The 24,421-nt window shown below is 40.4% G+C and overlaps 2 protein-coding genes across 8 annotated transcripts; one reads left to right on the forward strand and one right to left on the reverse strand.

The window, feature by feature from the left end:
- Positions 1-6,565: 6,565 nt before the first annotated feature.
- Positions 6,566-16,174, reverse strand: BBS12 (Bardet-Biedl syndrome 12). Of its 5 annotated transcripts, none has more exons than XM_043486971.1 (3): positions 16,045-16,168; positions 10,831-10,893; positions 6,566-8,793 (listed from the first exon to the last, which is right to left on the reverse strand). In XM_043486971.1, exon 3 carries the CDS (start codon positions 8,775-8,777, stop codon positions 6,648-6,650), a length of 2,130 nt encoding a protein of 709 aa, XP_043342906.1. In that variant the 5' UTR covers positions 8,778-8,793; positions 10,831-10,893; positions 16,045-16,168; the 3' UTR covers positions 6,566-6,647. The 5 variants fall into 5 exon arrangements, with proteins under 5 accessions (XP_043342906.1, XP_043342912.1, XP_043342934.1 ...); XM_043486977.1 differs by having other exon boundaries at positions 16,017-16,150; XM_043486999.1 differs by lacking the exon at positions 10,831-10,893 and adding an exon at positions 15,167-15,277 and having other exon boundaries at positions 16,045-16,149.
- Positions 16,175-16,343: 169 nt separating this feature from the next.
- On the forward strand, positions 16,344-21,199 carry LOC122453192 (centrin-4). 3 transcript variants are annotated; one of them, XM_043487091.1, is made up of 6 exons: positions 16,496-17,313; positions 17,607-17,747; positions 18,338-18,466; positions 19,076-19,213; positions 19,377-19,515; positions 21,062-21,199. In XM_043487091.1, the coding sequence occupies exons 1-5, from the start codon at positions 17,251-17,253 to the stop codon at positions 19,464-19,466; spliced, it is 561 nt and encodes a 186-aa protein (XP_043343026.1). In that variant the 5' UTR covers positions 16,496-17,250; the 3' UTR covers positions 19,467-19,515; positions 21,062-21,199. The 3 variants fall into 3 exon arrangements, with proteins under 3 accessions (XP_043343035.1, XP_043343026.1, XP_043343016.1); XM_043487100.1 differs by lacking the exons at positions 16,496-17,313; positions 21,062-21,199 and adding an exon at positions 16,344-16,479 and having other exon boundaries at positions 19,377-19,674; XM_043487081.1 differs by lacking the exon at positions 21,062-21,199 and having other exon boundaries at positions 19,377-19,674.
- The last annotated feature ends 3,222 nt before the right edge of the window (positions 21,200-24,421 follow it).

A 24,421-nucleotide genomic window follows, 5' to 3' on the forward strand; every position in this document is an offset into this window, starting at 1 on the left:
AGGCTAAGAATCTACCCACCAATGCAGGGGATATGGGTTCAATCTCTGGTCCAGGAAGGTCCCACATGCCAAGGAACAACTAAACCTGTACACCACAACTACTGACTCCACACCCTAGAGTCCAGGAGCCAAAACTACTGAGGCCCATGTGTCACAGCTACTGAAGCCCACAAACCCCAGAGCCTGTGCTCCGCAACAAAAGAAGCCACAACAATGAGAAGCCTCCACACTGCAACTACAGAGTAGCCCTTGTTCACCATAACCACAGAAAGCCTGTGTGCAGCAACAAAGACCCAGTGCACCAAAAATATATATATTTTAAAAGAAATGTCTATACCTGCTTATTGATAGGGTTTCTTGAAAACCCCTCTTACTTAGATGAATCATGTTTATTTGAGGGACTGTCCTCAGTTTGAAAAAACAGAAAAGTTCCATGAGTAATTAAAATTTAAAGATATTTCCCATGATTATAAGAATTAGAAAAACAGCTGATAAACCATATGGTAGCATGCAGTTTTTTTTTTTCTTTAAATCTGGAAACAAAACAAACTTACAAAACCTATATTTTTAGAGTGAGACTTCTAGTTTCAAAGAAGAGTATTTATTACAAGATCTTCTCAGTACTTAATAATATGTTCAGTTCAGTTCAGTTGCTCAGTTGTGTCCGACTCTTTGTGACCCTGTGGACTGCAGCACACCAGACTTCCCTGTCCATCACCAACTGTCATAGCTTACTCAAACCCATGTCCATTGAGTTGGTGATGCCATCCAGCCATCTCATCCTCTGTCGTCCCCATCTCCTCCTGCCTTCAATCTTTCCCAGCATCAGGGTCTTTTCAAATGAGTCAGTTCTTTGCATCAGGTGGCCAAAGTACTGGAGTTTCAGCTTCAGCATCAGTCCTTCCAATGAACACCCAGGACTGGTTTCCTTTAGGATTGAGTGGTTTGATCTCTGTGAAGTCCAAGAGACTCACAAGAGTCTTCGCCAACACTATAGTTCAAAAGCATCAATTCTTCGGTGCTCAGCTTTCTTTATAATCAAACTCTCACATCCATACATGACTACTGGAAAAACCATAGCTTTGACCAGACGGACCTTTGTTGGCAAAGTAATGTCTCTGCTTTTTAATATGCTCTCTAGGTTGGTCATAACTTTTCTTCCAAGAAGCAAACGTCTTTTGATTTCATGGCTGCAGTCACCATCTGCAGTGATTTTGGAGCCCCCCAAAATGAAGTCTGCCACTGTTTCCACTGTTTCCCCATCTATTTGCCATGAAGTGATGGGACCAGATGCCAAGATCTTAGTTTTCTAAATGTTGAGCTTTAGACCAACTTTTTCACGCTCCTCTTTTACTTTCATCAAGAGGTTCTTTAGTTCTTCTTTGCTTTCTGCCATAAGGGTGGTGTCTTCTGCATATCTGAGGTTATTGATATTTCTCCTGGCAATTTTGATTCCAGCTTGTGCTTCATCCAGCCCAGCACTTCTCATGATGTGCTCTGCATATAAGTTAAATAAGCAGGGTGACAATACGCAGCCTTGACGTACTCCTTTCTCAGTTTGGAACCAGTCTGTTGTTGCATGTCCAATTCTAACTGTTGCTTCCTGACCTGAATACAGATTTCTCAAGAGGCAGGTAAGGAGGTCTGGTATTCCCATCTCTTGAAGAATTTCCCACAGTTTGCTGTGATCCACATAGTCAAAGGCTTTGGTGTAATCAATAAAGCAGAAGGAGATGCTTTTCTGGAACTCTCTTGCTTTTTTGATGATCCAATGAATGAACCATCTTGCTTTTTTGATGATACATAATAGTATGAATACATGCAAATACCAGATTTGCAAAAGAAAAATCTACTATATGAGTTAAACATCTATGTTACTATTAGCACTCATAATCTTTGTGATATTTTAACAAAAACTGAATGTTAATAGTATACAGAGGGAGAATAAAAGTATTGATTTTTCAAGTAAATACAATATATTTTTAAAAACAGTTCATTCGATATTCAACACTGTTATTATTCCAACTTTGAACAGTCTGTATAACTGCAATGGTTATCTGTGCAAAATTCTCACATTACTACATATAAGATAAGCACTAAAGCAAAAATGATATTCTTTTCCCAATCACGAGGATAATCAAATTACATTTTATAATACATTTAAATTAGTCCTGTAAATAAACCAGACATTCTTTTCTTGTTTTGCTGTCATCTTATAGAATAAAAAAAAAAAGCTTCATGTCACAATTAATGCTTATAGACTTTGGAGCCAGATAAAACCTTAGTTCAAGTTTCAGCTCTACTATCTATTATCTGTGAAACCCTGGACAAGTTTCTTAACCTTACTAGGCTAATTTCCTCAACCATAAAATGGAGAGAATAGATGTCGCAAAGATTGAGACCAGACATGAGTTATGGGATGAACTGCGTCCCTATGCCAATTAACACACTGAGGTCCCAAACTCCAGTACTTCAGAATGTGACTATACTTGAAGACATGGTCCTTAAAGAGGTAACTAAGTTAAAATGAGGTCATTAGGGTGGGCCTTAATCCTGTATGACTGGTATCCTGACCAAAAAAGGAAATCTGGACAAAGACAGGTAGAGGGAAGATGTGAAGACACCTACAAGTCAAGGAGAGAGGCCTCAGAAGAAACCAGCCCTGTCCACAGCTTGATCCGACTTTCAGCCTCCAGAATTGTGAGAAAATAAATGTTTGTTGTTTAAGTCATCTAGTATGTGTTACTTTGTTGTGGTGACAGTAGCAAATTGGTGCAATATATAAAGAATTCAGAAGGGTGCCTGGAACCTGGTAGGTAAACAGTAACTTAATTACTATTATTTTCTCAGAGTTCTAATACTCATTTCCAAAACTACACACATAAATTCAGGTCTTATAATGTTCAATTTATGGCTAAGTAGTGAAAGAGACTTTGTTGGGATAGGCAGTCTGCCATGGGCTCTGGGCACCACTGCATGTTCTTGCTAGGTATCCAGCCCTCTTTTTCTAGGACATTTCTCAAGGCTGAGTTTGCAGTGAGAAACCATGAATGATGATGTAATATCTTTCTCCAAAAACTACACTTACTTGTGCTTACTATAAAGTTATGAATTGCTTAAGCTCTGTGTTCCTCTCCAGTAATACAAACTACTGTGTATTCAGGCATTCATCACGGGCTCCTTATGTCACCCCCGAGGGACTTGATAGCACAGGGGACCAACATAAACTAACGTGAAGCTCCGGTTACTTGTATAAAGTCCTGTGTCTCTGATCCAGGAGTCTCGACTCTTCTGCCAGTGTCTCATGAAATTTTAATAAGCTAACTTGTTAGCTTGTAAACAGGGCAAAATCCCAGACCCTGCGTACTTCTTGCCAGTTTTGACTTGAGTGCGCCATGTTTCTCTGGAAAAGACGAGCCCCAGTGGGTGGGGTTAAGAGATATGGCTCCCTGGGCTCCAACAGTGAATGTTTTCACTCAAGAAGTGGGAAAGGGGGAAGGGACTATGGGCTGCCTACAGTACCTGTAAATGAATGTTTGGAAACTAAGTATGTGAGAGAGGTGGGAATAAAAAAAAGCCACCCAAATGGTGTGTTGGTGGTTGCCCACTCACCTCGGGTGGGAAGAGGAAGGATGTGGACACGACCACATGGTAGCATGCCCCACGGCACAAGAAAGAGAAGAAACTGGCTGCGGCTGCTAAGTCAAGGGGTCCCCAGAGCTGAAAGGAATGCTGTCAGCAATGAAGACATACAACTCTGAGTAGACACAAAAAGACAAGAGTTTTCTGAGCACAAGTTGCGCAGCTGATCAAAACCAAAAGTAAACACGAAGCACTGCTTCCTGGCATGGAACCCTTCTCTCCCTCTAAACTTAATACATCTGGCACCTCCCCGCTGACCTCAGCAGCTGTTAAGGGAAAACTCAAGTGTGATGGGGAACTCTGGGGAAGAAAGGAACTTGAACCTTTATGGCTGATAGATACAGGTGCCCAAGTGACATGCTACCTGGCAGTCCCTGAGGAAAGTGAGTACTGGGCACAGGGTGGCCAAAGGTACCTAGGGCTGCAGGGCACTGGAGAGATGCAGCGGCATGCAGAGGGCAAATAGAAAGATCCCTGGAGCCTGGGTAACTTCCAGATATTGGCAAGAGAACAAAGGAAAAGCTGGCCCTAACACTGAAATGAAGAGCCAGAAAAAAAAAAAAAAAACCCTCCTTGCCTGCTGCCCTCTCTCTGCCCCTTTCTGAGCTCCCAGTCAGGGAGATCACATCAACTCCTGGCAACTGTTAAAGCCCCTAATGTGAAAGTGTTAACCTTCTTGGTCCATGTTCCCATGGAGGAAAAGTGACTGAAGTCAACTGATACAATTGGAGCAAACCTGGCAGAAAGGGAAAAAGTGACCTTGTGGGTGGGGCCCAATGGCCCAATTCAATGTACTATTATTATAAAAATACACAATTGGCATCGCTATGTCATGAGCTTAAACTTAAATGCTCATAAAGTACCCGAGAAGATTCACCATTCAGGGTATTGCTACAAGCAGAGAAATGAGACAGGCTTCCTGCCAACCACCACCATGCCCTACCCCATCCTACCCAGCAACAGGCTGGGACCGAGTGCCTCTATACAGTGATGCCTCAAATGTTCACTGTACGGGTGGCATTTAGATATTACAAGGTTGACAAGTTAGAAGCCTCTCTCAACGGTCCCGACTGTGGCAGTTTTCTTCCTGACTATGGCATTATCTATCTCAAACTATTCACCAATAGAATCAACTGATAAGCAAACGAAATTCAGAATGCTGTTTGCCAAGTAAAGTTCTTTGAGACCATTTGGATAGATTCATAGCACTCGGTCCCTCTGGGAGTCAAACAAACAAATGCCATCTCCGTGCCCACCACAAAGAAGGCTCAGCTCCTCGGTAAGCCTCATTCACTACTGGAGGCAGGACGTGATGCCACCAATGGCAGCTCCCAGATAAGAACACATCACAAGCACAGGGACCAGGACAACCTTGTTTCAATCTGACTGATCACATGCTTCTCTTAAGGTCTGAGGAGCCTTGGATTTTGCCATGTATGACAACTGAGGCTGCAATTATTGGGTGACAATACCTGTATGACTTAAATTTATGGTTAATTCAAATCAGGGAAGCCAGGTTCATTGTGATTCTGTTTGCACAAGCTTGGTTGCTCAGTCGTGTCTGCCTTTTGTGACCCTCCCTCGTGGCTCAGGTGGTAAAGAATCTCCCTGTAATGCAGGAGACCTGGGTTTGATTTCTGGGTTGGGAAGAATTCCCTGGAGAAGGGAATGGCAACCCACCTCAGGATTCTTGCCTGGAGAATTCCATGGACAAAGGAGCCTGGCAGGCTACAGTCCAGGAGGTCACAAAGAGTTGGACGTGACTGAGCGACTAGGAACATACAATTCAAATCAGGTTTCACAACAAATACTGAAATATAGTGACCTGGGCCTGTTGGGGTTACATGTGCTCATCATATGTGAGGAGCGTGGGCCACAATGGTATCTCCACTAGGGATGGGGGCTGCCTTTGGCCCATCTATAGCCTCCTGTAATTTTTGCAATGACACCAAAGATAAGCAAGTCAGTCAAAGCTCCCTTGCATGGCTCATTATGGACAGCAAATTATAGACTACATTCTGGCTAATAAAAAGACCTACTGGTCCTCCTTGGAATTGACATTTGACTCAATTCAAGATGCTGGGGAACATGGCTGAGGTCAATACTGCAGACTGATTTTATCCTGCTGCTCAGAGTCCATTTTGGTAGCCTTAATTTAGTTGCTATATGAGACCAACTGAGTGGTTTGGTATGCAACAAAGTAACCTCTTTGCCAGAGTAATCAGAGTAGCCAACACTCCCATGAAAATTCGAGTCTGGCCTAGAATTGTTGATGAGTGAGTTGCTGGAGGAGGCTCTCCACCATGGGCTCTGAGTCCGGCTGAGAATTGTTGACGAGTGAGTTGCTGGAGGAGGCTCTCCACCATGGGCTCTGAGTCCAGCCGAGAATTGCTGACGAGTTGCTGGAGGAGGCTCTCCACCATGGGCTCTGAGTGGCACTGCATGCATTCTCAGCGTGCTATGGCCTAGCTTTAAGCAGCTCATGTCTCAGGCTTGTGTTTACATGTTTCAGGCATGAGGAAACAACTACTGTTGGACAAAGAACAAGATGATTCTGCTTAAAAAAAAAAAAAAAAAAGATGTTTCTGCTTACTATAAAAGCAGTGGCGACCCCAAGCTCAGTGCTCTGCCAGAACACAACACGCTGAGTGTGCTGGTTTCCATCAGGGGCCCTTTGTGTTGCTCTTGTGGGACTTAGAGAAATGGGGACCTGACAGAGACCAACCCAAAGCTCTGGGTACTGCTTTTGCTGTGAATAATGAAAGTCCTGTCTCTGATCCAAGCATCTTGTGTATTCTGTAGCATTCCATGAAAAGTTTAACAGGCTAACTTGTGAGATTATAAGTAGGGTGAAATCTCATATCCTGCACAATTATTGACACATATCAATTATCTTCTTCTTGGTAAAAGCTGACATTTCAGATACTGAGACTTAACTACTGGAAAATTTATTATTAGCATGACATGTTACCAAAGACAATTTTCCAAAGACTTAGCCAATACCTTTACAAAAATAAAAAGCCTTCTGATTCCTGTGAACTTTTCTGTGTGTGTGCAAGTCCAGTGATAATTTCACTGTCTGTCTGAAGTACTAACAATACTAAATCCAGAGCTCGGCGCCATGCCTCAATCTTTGGTGTAACAACGTCATAAACTCTTGGAATTGGTTCCAGCTTATCTGAAACGCCTGAATTTAAAATTACACTATTAAGTTTACTATATTCATTCAAGATGTAAGATGAAGGAGAGCCAGAATCTACAGCATTTTGTAGATGACGCTGAATGGAAGTGGCGGCTTCAGAGTCTGAAGAGTAAACAGCAGTGTTACGCAGGAGAGTTGAGAGGTACCTGTGCCATCCATCTGCCAGGCTTTTAAGCACCGTAGGTCTGTACAGTGCTGCAGATGAGGCCAGCCAAGAGGAAGTGTTATGCAGCCATCCTGAACAGCCTTGATTTCCTTTATTCACAGACTGTCCTGCGAGACTCTGAAGATGGGTAAGACACAAAAGCTCAACTGCGCCACCTCCAGGGAAGACCTTTTGCTCTTTCAGAGCGTAATACAGACGAGAGGCACAAGTCCAGAACCGGTCTTCTTTGGTTTGCATCTGGGCAGTGACTGGGCTAGTCAGCACTACTGTAACCAAATTAATTCCTTCTGTTTTTAACACGACTGTCATTCTGCTGATCCCATCTACAGTGTCAGAGGGAACACTTCTCCACGTGGTCACAGAGACCCCACTGCCCACACAGTTTTCATTCATGTGTGTGATGTAGGCCACCTGCACTGCTCCCAAAGCCTCTGCGAAAGCCTGCAGCACACTCTCAGGCACCGATCCAATTACCAGCCGCTTACTATCTGCGCATTTTTCAGCTAAGCATTCAGACACATTTCCTCGTGCCAGGACAAGGTTCACATTGAACTTGATTAACACTTGTAGTACATGATCTGTCCACAGTTCTTCTGAGCTGTCTTGTTGCACCTTCACGCTTTCTGACACTGTTTTAATATTTGTAGGCTTATTAAATCCCAGATGGCGGTAATTCTCAGTGAGGTCACCCTCAACAAGAACTATACGGACTGGCTGATTCTGCAATTCTTTGATCAGAGTAGCACTGGACATTGACAGAACAGTGATGTATCCTGGACAGACACAAGACAAAGTGTCAGGTAAGCCCGGTAAGCAACAAGTGAAGATTCTTGAAATATCAAAGGGGAGCAGCACAGTGTGGCCGCCCCGTCGCATGCCTGCATTCTGATGCTGCAGCCGTACTGCTTCGGCCACTAGCCTCATGCTGCTGGGGTCTCCGTGGCTCAAACCCACCTCCAACTCTGCCAGATCGCTACATCTGTAAGTCTTAGGAGCAGCTGCATTAAGTTGTTCTAGAAATTCACCTGGCTTGCTTATCCATTGATGATGATCTGTCCTACTAAAATGTCTACTGTGGGTTAGGACTGACTTTCGGCAGCGGGTATCTGCAAGCAGGTTGTTTTTCAGAGTCTGAGGAGTTTGTGATGTGTTCTCATCTGCTTCAAACCTAGCCTGAAGCCTAGATAGTTGAGGTGATTTAACAGGTCTCCCAGAAAGCCTGCAAAAGGCCAGTAACTGAGAGGCAACATCTTTGAGATCATGCTCTTTCTGGACCAAACCAGTACCTGAAGGGATGTGTAGAGAAGGGTCCAAGCTGACACTAAGTCCAGAAAACGTTTCTGTGCTGTCTATATGGTCATATACACTGTGGACAGGCACTTGAAGCGATTCTACCTCTTCAATGCACGAATTCAAGCCTTCTGACATCACAGACACTATTAATGAAATGGGGACGCCCAGATGAAGACATTCTTCGGCAGCACTGCTCCAGGCACCAGCAAGAAACAAGAGAGTACTGGTTCCAGTTCTGTATGTCTTGTTTTGTGCCTGAATTGCTTCACTGAGAAGCTGTCCCACTGCACTGGTTAAATCCAAACTTTCAAGAAGCCTTACTGCTGAGCTAATTAACACACTTTCATGGCACTCTTCGTCTATAATAAATTTGGATGATTTTACTGGGCCTAGGAAAGTTCTTCCTGTTTCAGCAAAGGATGAAAGTTGTTGCAGTCCCGTGTGCCTTCTTTTGTTTATGACTCTGCAATCCATTACCAAGAATCATCATCTGCAAATAAAATTAAAACTTGGAACTTTATTCAGGGTAATTCAGGGTTCTAAAGGATGCTTATTAAAAGGAAAATAAGATATGGTTCCTGCTTTTGAGGAGTTTCTGATATATGTAGTTTTCATTAAATATGGCCAGTGCAATTACACAGCATTAATGATAAAGGCAAGGGTGTGTGGAGGAGGAACACTTCATTCAACGGGGGAAGTGGATTATAAAGCAGGCAAGAGGCAATACTTCCAGAAGAATGTAATGCTGGACGTGAATAATTCGAAATAATTAGCAAGCTGAAGGAAGTAGTAGTAAATACACTATATGTGACAAAAACAATTTACTGGGATAACACATGTAATTTAGTTTCACGGGAATATAAAACAAGCAGTAAGACAAAGTGATAGAAGGAAAGAGGCTGAATCATGAAAGGTAGCAGGCACTGTGTCAAACCTGATCCTACTTATCATGGGAAATATGGAAGTGTTTTAAGGGGAGAAGATGAAGAAACACCTTGATGTAGTGTTTCAAAGCACATACTCTGAATCTAGAAGTCTGGGTTTGAACTTGTCTCTACTGCTTACTAACTGTGTGGCCTTCAGCAAGTTTCTTAACATCTCTGCCCTGTTTTCATATCTGAAAACTGAGGATAATAACAGAATCTACTTCATAGGGTTATTATAAGGTGTTAAGTGAGTAGATAGTTCTGAGAATAGTGCCTGGCACATAATTAGTGCTTATGAGTACTTACAATAATACATTTATAACATAAAATTAAGCAAACAATATTAAAAATAAAATTAAAAATATAAAATGATCACTTTATTATTATTATTATTATTAGTGCTCTGGATATATTACCAGTCTGGTAACAGTGTAGACTGGATTGGATGGGTGCCAGACTGTGGGCAGGGAGGCCATGGTTATCCAGATGAGAACTGTGCAAGAGGGATGGAAGTGAAAGGATGGATTTGGTTATTGATTAGAATATGAAGTGGGGGGAGAAAGTACTGTTTAAAAGGAAGTTCAAGAGCAATTAGACTTTTTCACATAATATTTCAGAATTCACATCTAAAATTAGAGAGGCAGAAGTTATAAGAAGAAGTCTTTAGTCCAATAAAAGAACTTGTTAACAAAGTACCCTCCTATTGATAAGCCATCTGTAAAATAACCTGAGTCGTCAGGTACGAGCTCTTAAAGTACTAGAGCTAAACCTGTAGATGACACACACTTCTCTTCCAACTCTAAGCCTTTAATTTCTTTAACTATATATTTTTATTACAATCTTTTAAATTCAAAATATCAAAAAGCAAACAACTCTCAGAGTCTTGCTTTTCCTCTAATGCTGGTCTCGGCACTGGTAAATTTGTTCCTATACTACCTATACTACTGAGATGCCCCTCTGAAGCTGAAGAGTACCACAGTTCAGATACATCTCAGAATCAGCAGAAAGTCACAGCATAACTGTTGCTCAACAGCAGCTTCCTACAGGCTTTCAAGGGCTAAGGAGAAAAGCCAGTACAGCCCAGGAAAATATATTAATATAACAAATTGTTTGAACTTGGCTTCAAAACCTCTTCTGTGAAATTTTCAATTCTGTAAAACAAAAATAAAACTCTTGATATATTCAGTTATGTCTCTAGACAGCATCAATGTATACTCTAGATATCAAGAATGCTGAGCCCCATCCTGTCTTACAGTTCCCTGATTTTACCATATTTTTGCTGTCCTCTACCCCAGACAGGGAAGACTGAAGGCAGGAGGAGAAGGGGCGGCAGAGGGTGAGATGGTTAGGTGGCATCACTGACTCAATAGATATGAATCTGCACAAACTCCGGGAGATAGTGAAGGACAGGGAAGCCTGGCGTGTTGCAGTCCATAGGGTCGGACAAAGAGTCGGACACGACTTAGCAACTGAACAACAACAAACCCATTCATCAATTCTCTACTTATCCAGTTTAAGTGCCCATTTGCCAGTTATTACAATCACTCTCTAGTATATGCACCCTCAAAGTCCTTCTCTTTCTTTTGGTTCATCTTACTCACCTTGCAAAACCACTAATCTTGATGAAATCCAACTCTGTCTACTCCATGCTTACATTGAGGCAGCTGAAAATAAACAGAGAAACAACCAACCACACTGACTGGTGTCATTTTAAGTTCATGACTTCAAACTGTAAGTGGCCCTTAATACTGCCTGGCAATCTAATTTCACAATCCACTTTTCTCTTTTATTGTTATTAGGTTCTATTTTCAAAAGTTTCATTTACCCCTGAATACAAAGGATATTTCATATTTCTTCTAAAAGCTTTATGGTTTAAAAAATTCATCTAATGTAAACCTAGCCACTTTAAAGTACACATTTCAGCGGCACTTTGAACATTCACAGTGTTGTACAATCACTAACTTTATTATCTTGTTCCAAAACATTTCCATCATCCCCCAAGAGAAAACCCTGCAGTGTTAGCATCATGCTTCTGAAGTTCATCCACACTGGAGCATGTGCCAGTATTCCATTCCTTTTTATGCATGTAGGTCAGAGACTATCATTTTGTTTATCCATTCATGGGCATTTGGATTGCTTCTACTTTTGGATTACTGTGAAAAGTGATACTAAAACATCTGTGTACACGTTGTTTGAGTATCTGTTTTCAATTCTTTGGGGTACGTACACACCTAGGAGTGGACATTTGGTAATTCTGTATGTGTTTCTGTGGAACTGTCGAACTTTTCTGTAGCAGCCAAACCATTTCACTTTCCTACCAGTAATGTACAGGCCTTTAAATTTCTCCACACTTTTGCTCTATTAGTTTCCTAGGTCTACTTTACCAAATTACCCACAAATGGGTGGCTTAAAAACTACACATATTTACTATCTGATGGTTCTGGAGCCTAGAAATCTGAAATCAAGGTATCTGCAGGGCCACACTCCTTCTGAAGGCTCCAGGGAAGAATCCTCTGTGCCTCTTCCAGCCTCTGCTGTTCCCAGAGGTCCTTGGCTTTGCCAGCACAACGCCAATCTCTGCTTCCCTTTCACACCGGTTGCTTCAGAAAAATTTGTTGAAAAGATAAGCTTTAAAAGCCAAAAGTTGCCTTTTGCTTTTGTTTTTCATTTCTAAGACATTTTGGGAGCTTACTAAGTAGGAGGCAGTTTACCTGCATCACAGAATGTAATCTTCACAACAACATGATTAACTTATTACTGTACTGTAATTAACACACACATATATAAATATACTACCATTAATCTTTTAATTACATACAAAATGAATAATAATTAAATAATATATAAAATTTTACAGCTAGTAAGTAAAAGGTAAAGAAAAAAATCCATGTTTGTTTAATGCCTAAGTCCCAGGTTATTAACTACTATACAGTACTGCTCTCTGGGGGCCCCTCTATTCAGCATGATAGTAACTCACTCTCTTTTGTTAGAATCTTCCACTGCACTTCCCACTTCAAAGCTTTTATGCTTTCTTCCAAGCCTTGTTCATACGCTTAACATGGATAAGCCTTTTTTTTTTTCCTCTCAGGTGTCAGTGTCTCTGTTTATGGTTTCTATACTATGCTTTCTATACTGTTTGTTTATTTGGCTCTGGGCATGTGGGATCTTTAGTTGGAGCACAAGAACTCTTAGTTACGGCACAGTTCCCTGACCAGGGATTGAACCCAGACCCCCTGCATTGGGAGCTCAGAGTCAGTCACTAAAGCATCAGGGAAGTCACTCTGCACTATGTTTAAGTCACAGAATGTCACTGACTGTAACCATGCTGTGCTCAGTTGTGTTTGACTCTTTATGAATCAGAAATGCCAACCCACTCCAATATTCTTGCCCGGGAAATCCCATGGACAGAGAAGCCTGGCAGGCTACAGTTCATGGGGTCACAAAGAGTTGGACACGACTTAGCGAATGAACAACAGCAACAACTAAAGTACTTGGTTTAGAACACTAAGACATGCAAAACTTCTCAGGAGTTGGATTTTTAAAAAACTTAATGTCTTCTGAACAGGTATGATCAGCTACAAAATCAAGAGTTTGCCTAGCTCCAACCCATACAATGTGGGAGACCCAGGTTCAATCCCCGGGTCGGGAAGATCTCCTGGAGAAGGAAATGGCAACCCACTCCAGTACTCTTGCCTGGAAAATCCCACGGACAGAGGAGTCTGGTAGGCTAGAGTCCATGGGGTCGCAAAGAGTCAGACACGACTGAGTGACTTCACTCACTTTAGTCCATTCCCAATACAGTCTAATCATTTCAGTCCACTGCTTAAAACCTCCAACCTGGAAAATAAAGCTTTTATACCTATCTGTCACAGGAGTCCCTTATCAAAATAATCTGAAATCCTTTCACTCCTCTGTTCAGAATTCTGCAAAGCCCTCCCATTTTACTCAAGTGAAAGTCAAAGTCCTTACAGTGTGTTGAGAATCTGTACTTCTCCCCTTTACCTCTCTGTCTCCTACCACTCTATCCCGTGACCACTCTGCGCTGGCCTCCTTTCTGTTCCTGGAATATGTAAGGCATGCCTCCTACCTTAGTGTTTCTGTTCTGCTTCTTCCCTCTTTCTGGGATGCTCTTCTCCAAGAAATCGATGGTCTCACCATCTCTATATTTATGCAAACATCCCCCTTTCAACGAGGTCTGTCCTGAGTACCCTATTTAACAATGCAAACTCCTCTTTTCCCTTATGGAAATCCCTACATTCTAGACTCCCTTTATCTGCTCTAATTTTTTTCCCATAACATTATCACCTTATAAATCAGTACAGTATATTTACTTAATTTACTATCTATTGACTATGTCCCTCTCTTGGAAAGTAATTCCTAGGAGGGCAGTTTTAGTCAGTGATGTACTCCATATACTGAGAACACTGTCTGACATATTACAAGTACTCAATAACTATCTGACAGGCGAATGAATGAACGGTTATCACCACATTATTATCTCACACTTGAGTACAGAAGTGAAACAAGATTAAACAGATGCCATTGTCAGCATTCCTCAACCATAAATTTAAGGTTCAGCTGCCCTTGGAGTCAACATAATTCTTATTTGGCACTTAGTTGAGGTCCTTTAACTGCTTCCAAAGTGTTCCTCCTTCACATGGTTGTCAGCATTAGCTTTGAAAAACACAAACCTAATCAGATCATTCCACTGCCTAAAAACATTTATCTTAGAAAAAAGAATCTTTATTCCTAGCTTGATATATCTGACTTCCAACTAATTTATAAGACTAATCTCTTCCACCTTTCCTTATAAACCCCATGATCTCACCACACTACAACACACATGTACTTTCATTTTTGCACATGCTATACTCTACTCTGAATATCCTACCCTTTCTTCACCTTGGCAAATGCTATACATCTTTCAGGACCTAAGGTCAATGCCTCACTTTTTAGTATAGCCTTCTCCAATTCCTCAAGGAGAAGCAGTACCTCCTTCTTGGGCTGCCAAAGTACTTTCTATTTACATCTACTAAGGTGCTTAGCATCCTGAATTAAAAATGGTGTGTTTATGTCTGTGCCTTTCTCCCCCACTACTCTGTAGCTTCCCTGCCTTCATTCACCTTTATACTCTACACTCACTTCCTTTCAAACTCACCCAATAAATGGCATAGTACGTGATACACAGGAAGCATTAAATAAATGTAGTAGATTTAAGAGTGATATGGGTTTAATATTTTTTCTAGATTAATATTATTAATGTTCTAGAGTAAAATTAGATTAGTAACAGCTATTTTTCAATGCTGAATACTTCCTAAGACCTAGAAACTGCAATCTACACCCATAATTGAAAAATCATTTTCACTATAAGTTAATATCCCAAATATAAAAGCCTAAATTATAGAATGATGCAAAAACAGGTTAACACATTACTCAGTCTTTTAACTGCCATGAGATCAAACTTGATCCAGCAAAGTCTAAAAATTACAATTGTTTCCACTTGGTCATTATTCATTTCTGATTTCAGAAATCCCTTTAATACTAGTTGTAAAGATAAAGTGTATGTCCTTGAAACCAATCAAGAGCAACTTTCTCAGTGAGATTAATGGCCTGAAAAATCCATATATACTATAATTAAGTGGCTGAACATTTTCTTAATTCACAAACTATGTTGAATTTGCATCATTTTAATTTCCACTGGGGTACCTTTACACATAAAAATCACTTCTAATATTAGTCAGCCCACCTACTTTCCAGAATCCTAATGAGTTTCTTTTCCCAGTCAATGATTACAATGCATGTAATGTGCCTGGGATATAATGTAAACAAAACAAGATGTTGGCTTTGGAAAACGTGCCATGTTTCTACTTACTGAAATAGAGAAGTGATTTGGGAGACTACTTCAAGAATATACTTTGCACATTTTTCTTTCCTTACCTTCAAGAAGATAAGGGAGATAAAGGGAAAACCCTATGCAAAAGTTAATTCTTCCTGAATCCAGCGCTGGAGAATCCAGTGTGATTTTTAGAAGTTACTCTTGAGAAGGCACTGCAGGAGGTATAGAGTCCAGGCGTGTAAGCAATTAAGCGTTGGAAGTTTTAAGAGACTATCACCTCTTCATTCCTACTCCCCAAACTTAAGCTGGCCCCTGACTAGATTCAGACATGGGCTGAACCAGTAAGTCTGGCCCTCAGGACAAGAATTTGCTTTGGACATCTAAATCTCGACGGTTACTGAGTCAAATGGATTATCAGGCTACCTATGCTGGACTCAAGTGAGGATCTATGCTTGAAATGGTCGGAAAACCAGCCAAATCTTGGTAAGAAGGAATCTTCCCAATGGAACAGTTGAAGGTGATAATGTGGTGGTGGTGATGTGTGTGTGTGTTTTGGGGGTGGGGGGGAGCGGTAGAAAAGGCTGATAGGGACTGCGCATGGGTCCAACGTGCAAAGAAACGCTACAACACAGGTAAAAACTCTTTCCTATGCCAGGAGTTTTCATGTGAATCCCAAGGGCCCATGCACACAGCACGCCTCTCCTGTAAAGAAATGTTGCCAACTAGGCCAGAATCCCGGCAAACCACGGAGAAGGGAAGCGGTTAAAAGCCAAGGCCCAGGCACTGTAGAGGCTGAAGGACGTCTAGCGGCGCAAGCCAAAGGCAGTCCCCTTCGACTCTGGTAATCTGGCCGGATGGTAAACCTATACCTGCACCAATTTACTAGGCCCTAGAGCCTCATCCTTTCCTCCAGGCCCCAAGAGCTCCCTCACATCTCCACCAAAGACTTACCACTTGGTAGAAACACCTCCCTACTAACCTCGCTCTCGTCTCCATCCCTACGAGACGCTCCCCGACATTCTGCTGGCACTGGGAAACCAAAACGCCAGTGTAAAGAACCTTCCCTTACGCCTCGTATTTTGCGTAAGCGCGCGGCGAGCCCAGCTGGGCGGGCTGGTAGTTTTGGTTGCTAAGAAACCAGACAGAAAGTTCCTCTTAACGGTAGGCGGGGAAAGGCAGAGCATAACTCTACTGGTAGAGACTAGAAAGAGGGGGCGGGCCTCGAGGGTCTTCTTTGCTGCTATTGGGTGAAACGACTGTCAGTCAGTGGGCAAAAGCCTGGATAGGCGGGGCTGTAGGCGAGATCTGTGAGAGCGGCCTTAGCAACGGCTTACGGGCGGTGAGCTACTGTTGGGCAGCTCGGCTGGCGGGTAAAGCTGGGAGGTCCCGGCCGGGGGCGCCGGTTGGAGACATGGTGAGTGCGAAACTGCACCTTCTTACTGAGGCTGAGGCTGAAGTTTCTCCCTGAAATAAGGAAGTTTTGTTTGGTTTTTGAAATGTATTATTCGCCTCCTTTCATTATCCTCGAACGTCATTAGTAACCCTCCATTCGTCGCCGAGTAGAGCGCACTGTCCGTGGCCCTAGGGACGGAAGAGCGGTTCTCCAGTTCATTTTTTCCCCTCTTCAAGCCCAGCAACCGTTTTACCAATGGCGTTGGAGACAGGAACCACTCGCTAGCCAGAAACGAGTTGAATACAGAGAATAAGAGGCTTTAAAACTGTTGAAGGATATGGGCCTCTAGGAAAGACATACGGAACTCTGAAAAAACTGGCCGGGGAAGCTATGACCTCTGCCATTGGAACTACTGAAGACCACACCAGTGTAGCTGCCGTCCAGTGATCAAGAATCCTCTGCCACCACGACCAACTCTTAAGATATGTGAAGCTGCTGTCTAGATACACAGTAACATGGAATCTCTGATACTACTGCCTCTTATCCCAGAGCTGAAGACAAGATGCTGAAATGAGGCTACAGCAGAAAATGGCAGATAGCAGGAAGATGACCTCCATCTTCTCTGGATATTGATAATTTGTCCAACCTTTATTCTCCAGATCCCTGGAGTAGTTTTTTTAACCTGAAAAATGTGTGTTTTTTTTTCATTTCCCAGTCTGTAATATAGATAAGTATGTGAGAAGGTGGGAAAAGATACGATGTTTCAATCAACCATATCGCACACATTTTATTATGAGACATACAGGCACAGATGAAAGGAAATATGCCTTAAACACTGCTGTTCGGATATACCAAGTAAGGCCAATTTTTTCCCATATAACAGCTACTGTTCTGGCATGTCTTCTTTGCCTTTTCTGCTTCTCAAAGGGCACTAAAGTTGAAAGAAAAGCCCAAGATGTAAAAAAGAACCAGGCTTTCCACCAAGATATAAATAACGAAAAGCATAAATGTTAGCAAAGGGAAAGGGGGAAATTCTTGAGGTTCATTATATGGAATAGGATGCTTGAATATGTTTATTATATTTAGTTAGTCCGTTAATTCTGGTTCTGGTACTTCTCCCAGTTACACAGTTTATCTTTCACCCACAGGCATCCAGACCAAGTTCAGACCAATGGAAAAAAAGTGCAGCAAAAATTGAATTGAATGAAACTCAAAAGCAAGAAATTAAAGAGGCCTTTGATTTATTCGATGTTGATGGGTCTGGAACCATAGATGTGAAAGAACTGAAGGTTCTGAAATTACTTCTAATTCTGAAACATTTGAAAAACCTTATCATTGATTTGTTGCAATCTTTAAGTCTTTCGTTAACAGTAGCTTTCTGAAAGCTTGATATAAAATATTTTAAGTGCAGACACCTACCCCTTTAGTGTATAGACCTGGCCTGCACTAACCAAAATAGTATCTTGTTAAGCATTTTACTCTTGTTTTATGAATGAGTAGGTCAAAGCCTTAGTGATAAAGAACCTGCTTGCCAATTCAGGAGACATAAGAGATGCAGGTTCAATCCGTGGGTTGGGAAGATCCCAGGGAGGAGGGCATGGCAACCCACTCCAGTATTCTTGCCTGGAGAATCCCATGGAGCCTGGCAGGCTGCAGTTCATAGCGTCGCACAGAATCAGACATAACTGAAGTGACTTAGCAGTCATGCACACACATAGGCCAAAGCCCATCATGAGATTGGAACCCAAGCGCAATGACCTGACTTTCTAGGTTTAAGCTAGTCCAGAGTAAAAAAGAGAGACTCTAGTAATTAATGGGTTAATTTAAGAGCTAGGAATGAGACTGTGGCCTATTATAACTTATTTACTTTCTATTTCAGATTGCAATGCGGGCCTTAGGATTTGAGCCAAAGAAAGAAGAAATTAAAAAGATGATAGCTGAAACTGACAAAGAAGGAATTGGCACCATTAATTTTGAAGAATTTTTTGCCATGATGAGTGTAAAAATGGTATGGTAGTGATTTTGCTTTTCAGTGAAATACAAGTAATAACCTTCTACGTTTTTTGGCTGGAGCAATCAGAGGAAAATATACACATCTTTAAAGATGGGTAGGATTTAGACAGATAGGAATAACAAGATTAAAGATGTTTTCAGGGTAGTAGTGAAGACTGTCCAGTGTGAGAAGAGGATTTTTGTTAGGAAATAATAAGGATATATGACTGGATAGAGAGAATGGGGCCAGCATTTTGAAGGGCCAGCCTTGAAATCAGCAATTTATTGCCTCTTTTTCTCAGGCATAATCCTAGAGAGCACTGAATGAGACGACATCCCTATTGCCTTGGAGCTTACATTTTTGATGAGGGATCTCACTTACCTGAGGTCAATAAGAGATAGATTCTCTTTGTCACTCTGTGGCTCTTCCACTTAAATAAACCCTGAGTTTTAGTACCTTGAGGGCAGATGTGAAGGCACTGGAATAATTGCCAAAAGTCAGAAGAGCAGTAAATAAAGCTCAGTCTACCTGCTATCTTTCTAGTCTAGACCTCACCTATACATCTAGACTGATCAAATAAATAAATGAAAGACTAATGACATTTAGTTGTTTCTGTTTTTAAAGAGTGAAAAGGATGAAAAAGAAGAAATACTGAAGGCTTTCAAATTATTTGATGATGATGATACAGGAAGTATATCACTGAACAATATCAAGAGGGTTGCTAAGGAGCTAGGGGAAAATTTAACAGATGATGAACTTCAGGTAAATTTCACTTATTTGTCTAATTATAATTTATAATTATAACATACAATTTAATCTATATAATTTTTAGTTATATTCTTACTTTGGTTATATTAATAAATTTAAAATTTGGTTTTGAGTGTGTATTTGAATGTTCATTTCCTATTTACATTTCATTTTACAGGAAATGCTTGATGAGGCTGATCATGATGGGGATGGAGAAATAAACAAGGAAGAATTTTTGAAAATGATGCAAAAGACCACTCTTTATTAACACTGTCTTTTGTGCCTTCTGGAAAGTTGTTAACAAGTTTGTATTTGCTGTAAGTTGCGTAATAGCTGAATATATTCATTTTCAGTGTTTAAGTTTATATACATAAACTGGTCTCTTGATGTCTAATCCATGTGAGAAGTTACATGTTGCTACCAATATGTTGTTAAATCTATAACATCAAGAAATAAAATGTAGTGACTTCCTTAAACTATGAAGAACAGTATTAATTATAAGTGCTATTTTTAGAGCCCCAGGTTCTAAAACTTAGATTTTTTATTTTACTTATGGAAATTGGCCCCACATCATAAGCCAGCCATCACTTTCCCTATTATTTTCCTTTTGTGCAACTCTAAAAAATGAACATTTGCTTTTTAACGGATTATTCAGATATGTAAAGTCTTAAATAAAACTGTCTGGCACCATCATTATTTGCTAATTTTCTTTTTATAAAGAAATTTAAAGCAGCACTTAATGTCATCCATTTTTTCCTACACATTTCTTTAATAGCATTTCTTAAATAGCTGTGTCAGCATTTCTTTAATAGCTGTGTCCCTAGGACAGGTGCTGGAGATTTTACTTATGTTGTCTCAGTTACTCTGTAGAAGCAGTACTAAACACACAGAATTAACTCCATTCTACTACATATGAGAAAACTAAAGGTCAGAGAACTTAAATTTTAAAATTGCTAAAGATCTCAGAGTTCACTTACTTTTATCCCAGAACATATTAAAACTTACCTGGTTTTCCACATTTTCCTTCCTCTCCTGGGAGCAAGATCAAATCCAACAGTAGAGAGACAATTTAAAAACCTGCCATAAAGGTGGTTGACATTAGAATAATGCTTACTAAGAGAAAAATCATCTCAATCACTAATCAACATCAAAGATTTTTGGATTGTCTGCTAGTAGAAAGGGTTATTAAGGATCCAGTGAATTAGATGTGGATCTTACCATGTCTAAGTTGGCTGGTAGTTCCTGTGGTAGGCATCTTCTGAAGTGGTTCTCAATGATCCTAGTTTCCTGGTATCCCTGCCCTTCTGTAATCTCTTTGTTGAGTGTGGAGTAGATCTAGTGAATGGCTACTAATGAATAGAATATGGCAGAAATCATGGGCTGTCTCTTCCAATATTAGGTCTTAAAAGCCTGTGACTTCCCTCTACTGGCACTCTCTTGCCTTTTTTTTTTTTTTTGCTTGCTCTGGTGAAACAAGCAGCTGTGTTTTGATCTGTGCTATGAAAAGGACCACATGGCAAGGAGCTAAGCATGGGAGGAACCTAGGCTTTCAGTCTGTCAACTAAAAACTGAATCCTGCCAGCAGCCATTTGAAGGTGCTTGAAAATAGATCCCTCTCTAGTTGGTCTTCGAGGTAGACTGCAGCACCTGTTGGCACCTTCATTACAATCAGTGAGAATCCCTGAAGCAGAGGATTCAGTTAAGCCAAGTCTGAAGTCCTGAACTTCAGAAACTGTGAGACAATAAAGGTTATTTTAAGCTACTAAGTCTTGGAGTAATTAGTTACATAGCAAGGAATAACACAGCCCCTCATCTTGAAGCTCTGGTGTTGACATCTTATCTGTCGAATTGCTTAATATACAGGTAACCAAGTAACAATTACAACTATCCGTACTAAAGAATTCATGCTTTTGAACTGTGGTGCTGGAGAGGACTCTTGAGAGTCCCTTGGACTGCAAGGAGATTCAACAAGTTCATCCTAAAGGAAATCAGTCCTGAATATTCATTAGAAGGACTAATGCTGAAGCTGAGACTTGAATACTTTGGCCACCTGATGTGAAGAACTGACTCACTTGAAAAGACTCTGATGCTGGGAAAGATTGAAGGCAGGAGGAGAAGGGGACGACAGAGGACAAGGTGGTTGGATGGCATCACCCATTCAATGGATGTGAATTTGAGTGAACTCCGGGAGATAGGGAGGCCTGGCGTGCTGCAGTCCATGGGGTCACAAAGAGTCAGACACGACTCAGTGACTGAACTGAACTGAACTGATACTAAATAAAGAGAAGATTAATTAGACTTATCACATGAGAATATAACCATATAGCAACACCATTTATTAGGATGCTTCTGTTTTTTGACTACTCACTTTCAACCACATATATGAAACTCAGCAAATTTTCTCCTTCATCTTTGCAGCTTGATGCCTTGGTCTGTTTGGGCATCTATAACAAAATACCACAGAATAAACCATAGAAATATATCTCTCATGGTTTGGAGGTCTGGAAATTTGAGATCAGGCAGGACAGCATGGTCAAGTACGGGCTTTCTCCATTGGAGGCTTTTCATTGGAAGAGGTTAGGGAGCTCCGTGGGATCTCTTTTATAAGAACACTAATCCTATTCATGAGAGCTCCATCGTCATGACCTGATCATTTCCCAAAGGCCCCACCAGCTAATAGCATCACCTTTGGGGGTTAGGATTCAAACATATGAATGCAGGATTGGGGGGTGGGGGGAGGCACACATAAACATTCAGACCATAGCACTGGGATATTAAGAGAACTTCAGCCCACTAATGAGCAGACTCCTAAAAATTTTCTACTAAAGGTTGTTCCTGCAACCCTGAAGGTGCCGCTCAAATGACCCTTTCCTCTGAGCCATTGGTTGTTATAAATGTCCTGGAGTTCTGATAGATATTTTAGTTGCTAACAAGCAGGTTGTTGGCAGTGAAAGTAACTACTGGGCTTCAGGCAGCACTAAAATAGGGGATGGTTTCAAGGCTGGTGCTGATAGAATCTTGGCAACTATAAAAACAGACTAAGAACAAATACATCAAAATGGATGAAAATGCATATTGGATGGATCACAGTCAGGCCTGGGAATAAGCAGCAAGCCAAGGAAACAAGAATATGTAGCAAAATTTAAACAATTCTTTAATTATTAAAGAAATTGAATCTGAAAATTAAAATGTTTCTACAAAGAAAACTCCGGTTCCAAAGAGCGTGTTGGTGATTTCTGCCACTTAATGAAGAGAATATTTAATTTTTCCAGAGAACAGAAATAGAAATAACTCTTCCAAACTTGGTTTGTGGGGTCAGCAAAACTTTTTACCAGAAGCTACAAGGACAATGCATTTTAACCCAGTTGTTTGTTTCAGAAAAACAAGATTTGTTTAGCATTTGAAATTTGATCAATGTAATTAATGTATCACATTTTAGAATAAAAACCAAAAATCATGTAATCATTTCAGTAGGGAAAAAAGTTGCACCTGATAAAATTTAAACTCTATTCATTATAAAAACTGTGGCAAACCAGGAATAGGAGAGAATTTCTGTTAACTGTATGAAGGTATCTTCAAAACCTTAAATCATCATCTTAATTGCAAAACATTCAAATCTTCCTCTCTGAGCTGAGGAATAAGAACACAATATCCTTTATAGCTAACTTCTGTTCAACACTGTACTGATGAGCTAGTCAGCAGAGGAAGAATAAAGTTCTTTTTATTTGCAGATGACATGATGTATACACAGAATATTCAAAAGAACTTAGACATTGCTGGATGTAAGGTGGTTATATAAATGCAAATATAAATACAATTGTATTTTCACATACCAGGTACAAATAACTGGAAAATGAAAAATTTAAGCGACTAATACAATTTTTATAAAAATTTATAAATTTATAAAATATAAGCTTATATAAAAATATAAAAATCCTATGGGTAAATCTAATGAAGATACAGAGGTCTTCTATATCAAAATTTATAAAAGAATATGGAGACAAAGATGACTTTAATAAAAAGAGGAATATTAAATTCTGTTCATGGATTAAAAGACTCTATATTATAAAGATGCCAGTTCTCCCAGTATTCATTATAGATACAGTGCAAATAAAAACCTAGCCTGTGTGGAACCTGACAAGCTGAATCTAAAATTTATAGAAATCCAAGAATAAGGTGAGAGGACTAGCTTGCCTGGATATCAAGATTTACTATAGAGCCACAGTCGATGAAATACTGTGTGATTTTTTGTTTGTTATTGGCTGCACCTGCATGCCATGCAGATCTTAGTTCCCTGATATGGTATCGAACCCGTGTACCCTGCAGTGGAAGTTCTGAGTCTTAACTAATAGACTGCCAAGGAAGTCCTATAAAATAGTATGGGGTAGATTAGGAAAGAGGAATGAACCAATTGAATAGAACAGAAAGTCCTGAAACAGAATAATACATTGATTTAAGAGAAATCATGACTATGCAGATCAGTGAGACATTTTCATTATAATGAATGGTTCTGAGTCAACAGAATATCCATAAGGAATAAAAGAAAACATGATCTCAAACTCCCATCATACATTAAAATTAATTGTAAATGATTGCTGATCTATATGTGGAAAGAACATAAAGCTTCCAGGAGATAACCTAGGAAAATATCACCATAATCTTGAAATCAGATTCTTAATTAGGATATAAAAAGCACTAACTTTAAAGGAAAACACTGATAAATTGGACTATATTATAACTAAGAACTTCTCTTCATAAAAAGAAAATATGAAGGGACTTTGTTGGAAGTCCAGTGGTTAAGCTTCCATGCTTCCACTGCAGGGATTTGGTTCAATCCCTTGTTGGGAAACCAAGATCCCACATGCCATATGGTGTGGCCAAAAAATAAAAAAATAAAAACCAACAGGACAGAGAGAATATGAAGACATAAGCTACTAAGTGGAAAGAGATATTTTCAATAAATATACCTGACTAAATACTTGTATGTAGAATATACATAAATAACTGCTTAAAAATCAGGAAGAAAAAGATGTGGTCTTAATACTCAGTCATGTCTGACTCTTTGTGACCTCATGGACTGTAGCTCGCCAGGCTCCTCTGTCCATGGGATTTTTCCAGGCAAGAATACTGGAATAGGTTGCCATTGCCTCCTCCAGGGATGTTCCCAACTCAGGGATCGAACCCACATCTCCTGAGTCTCCTACATTGGCAGGTGGATTCTTT

The sequence above is a fragment of the Cervus canadensis genome, chromosome 1 (genome assembly GCF_019320065.1).
Source record: "Cervus canadensis isolate Bull #8, Minnesota chromosome 1, ASM1932006v1, whole genome shotgun sequence".
Classification (NCBI taxonomy): Eukaryota; Metazoa; Chordata; class Mammalia; order Artiodactyla; family Cervidae; genus Cervus; species Cervus canadensis.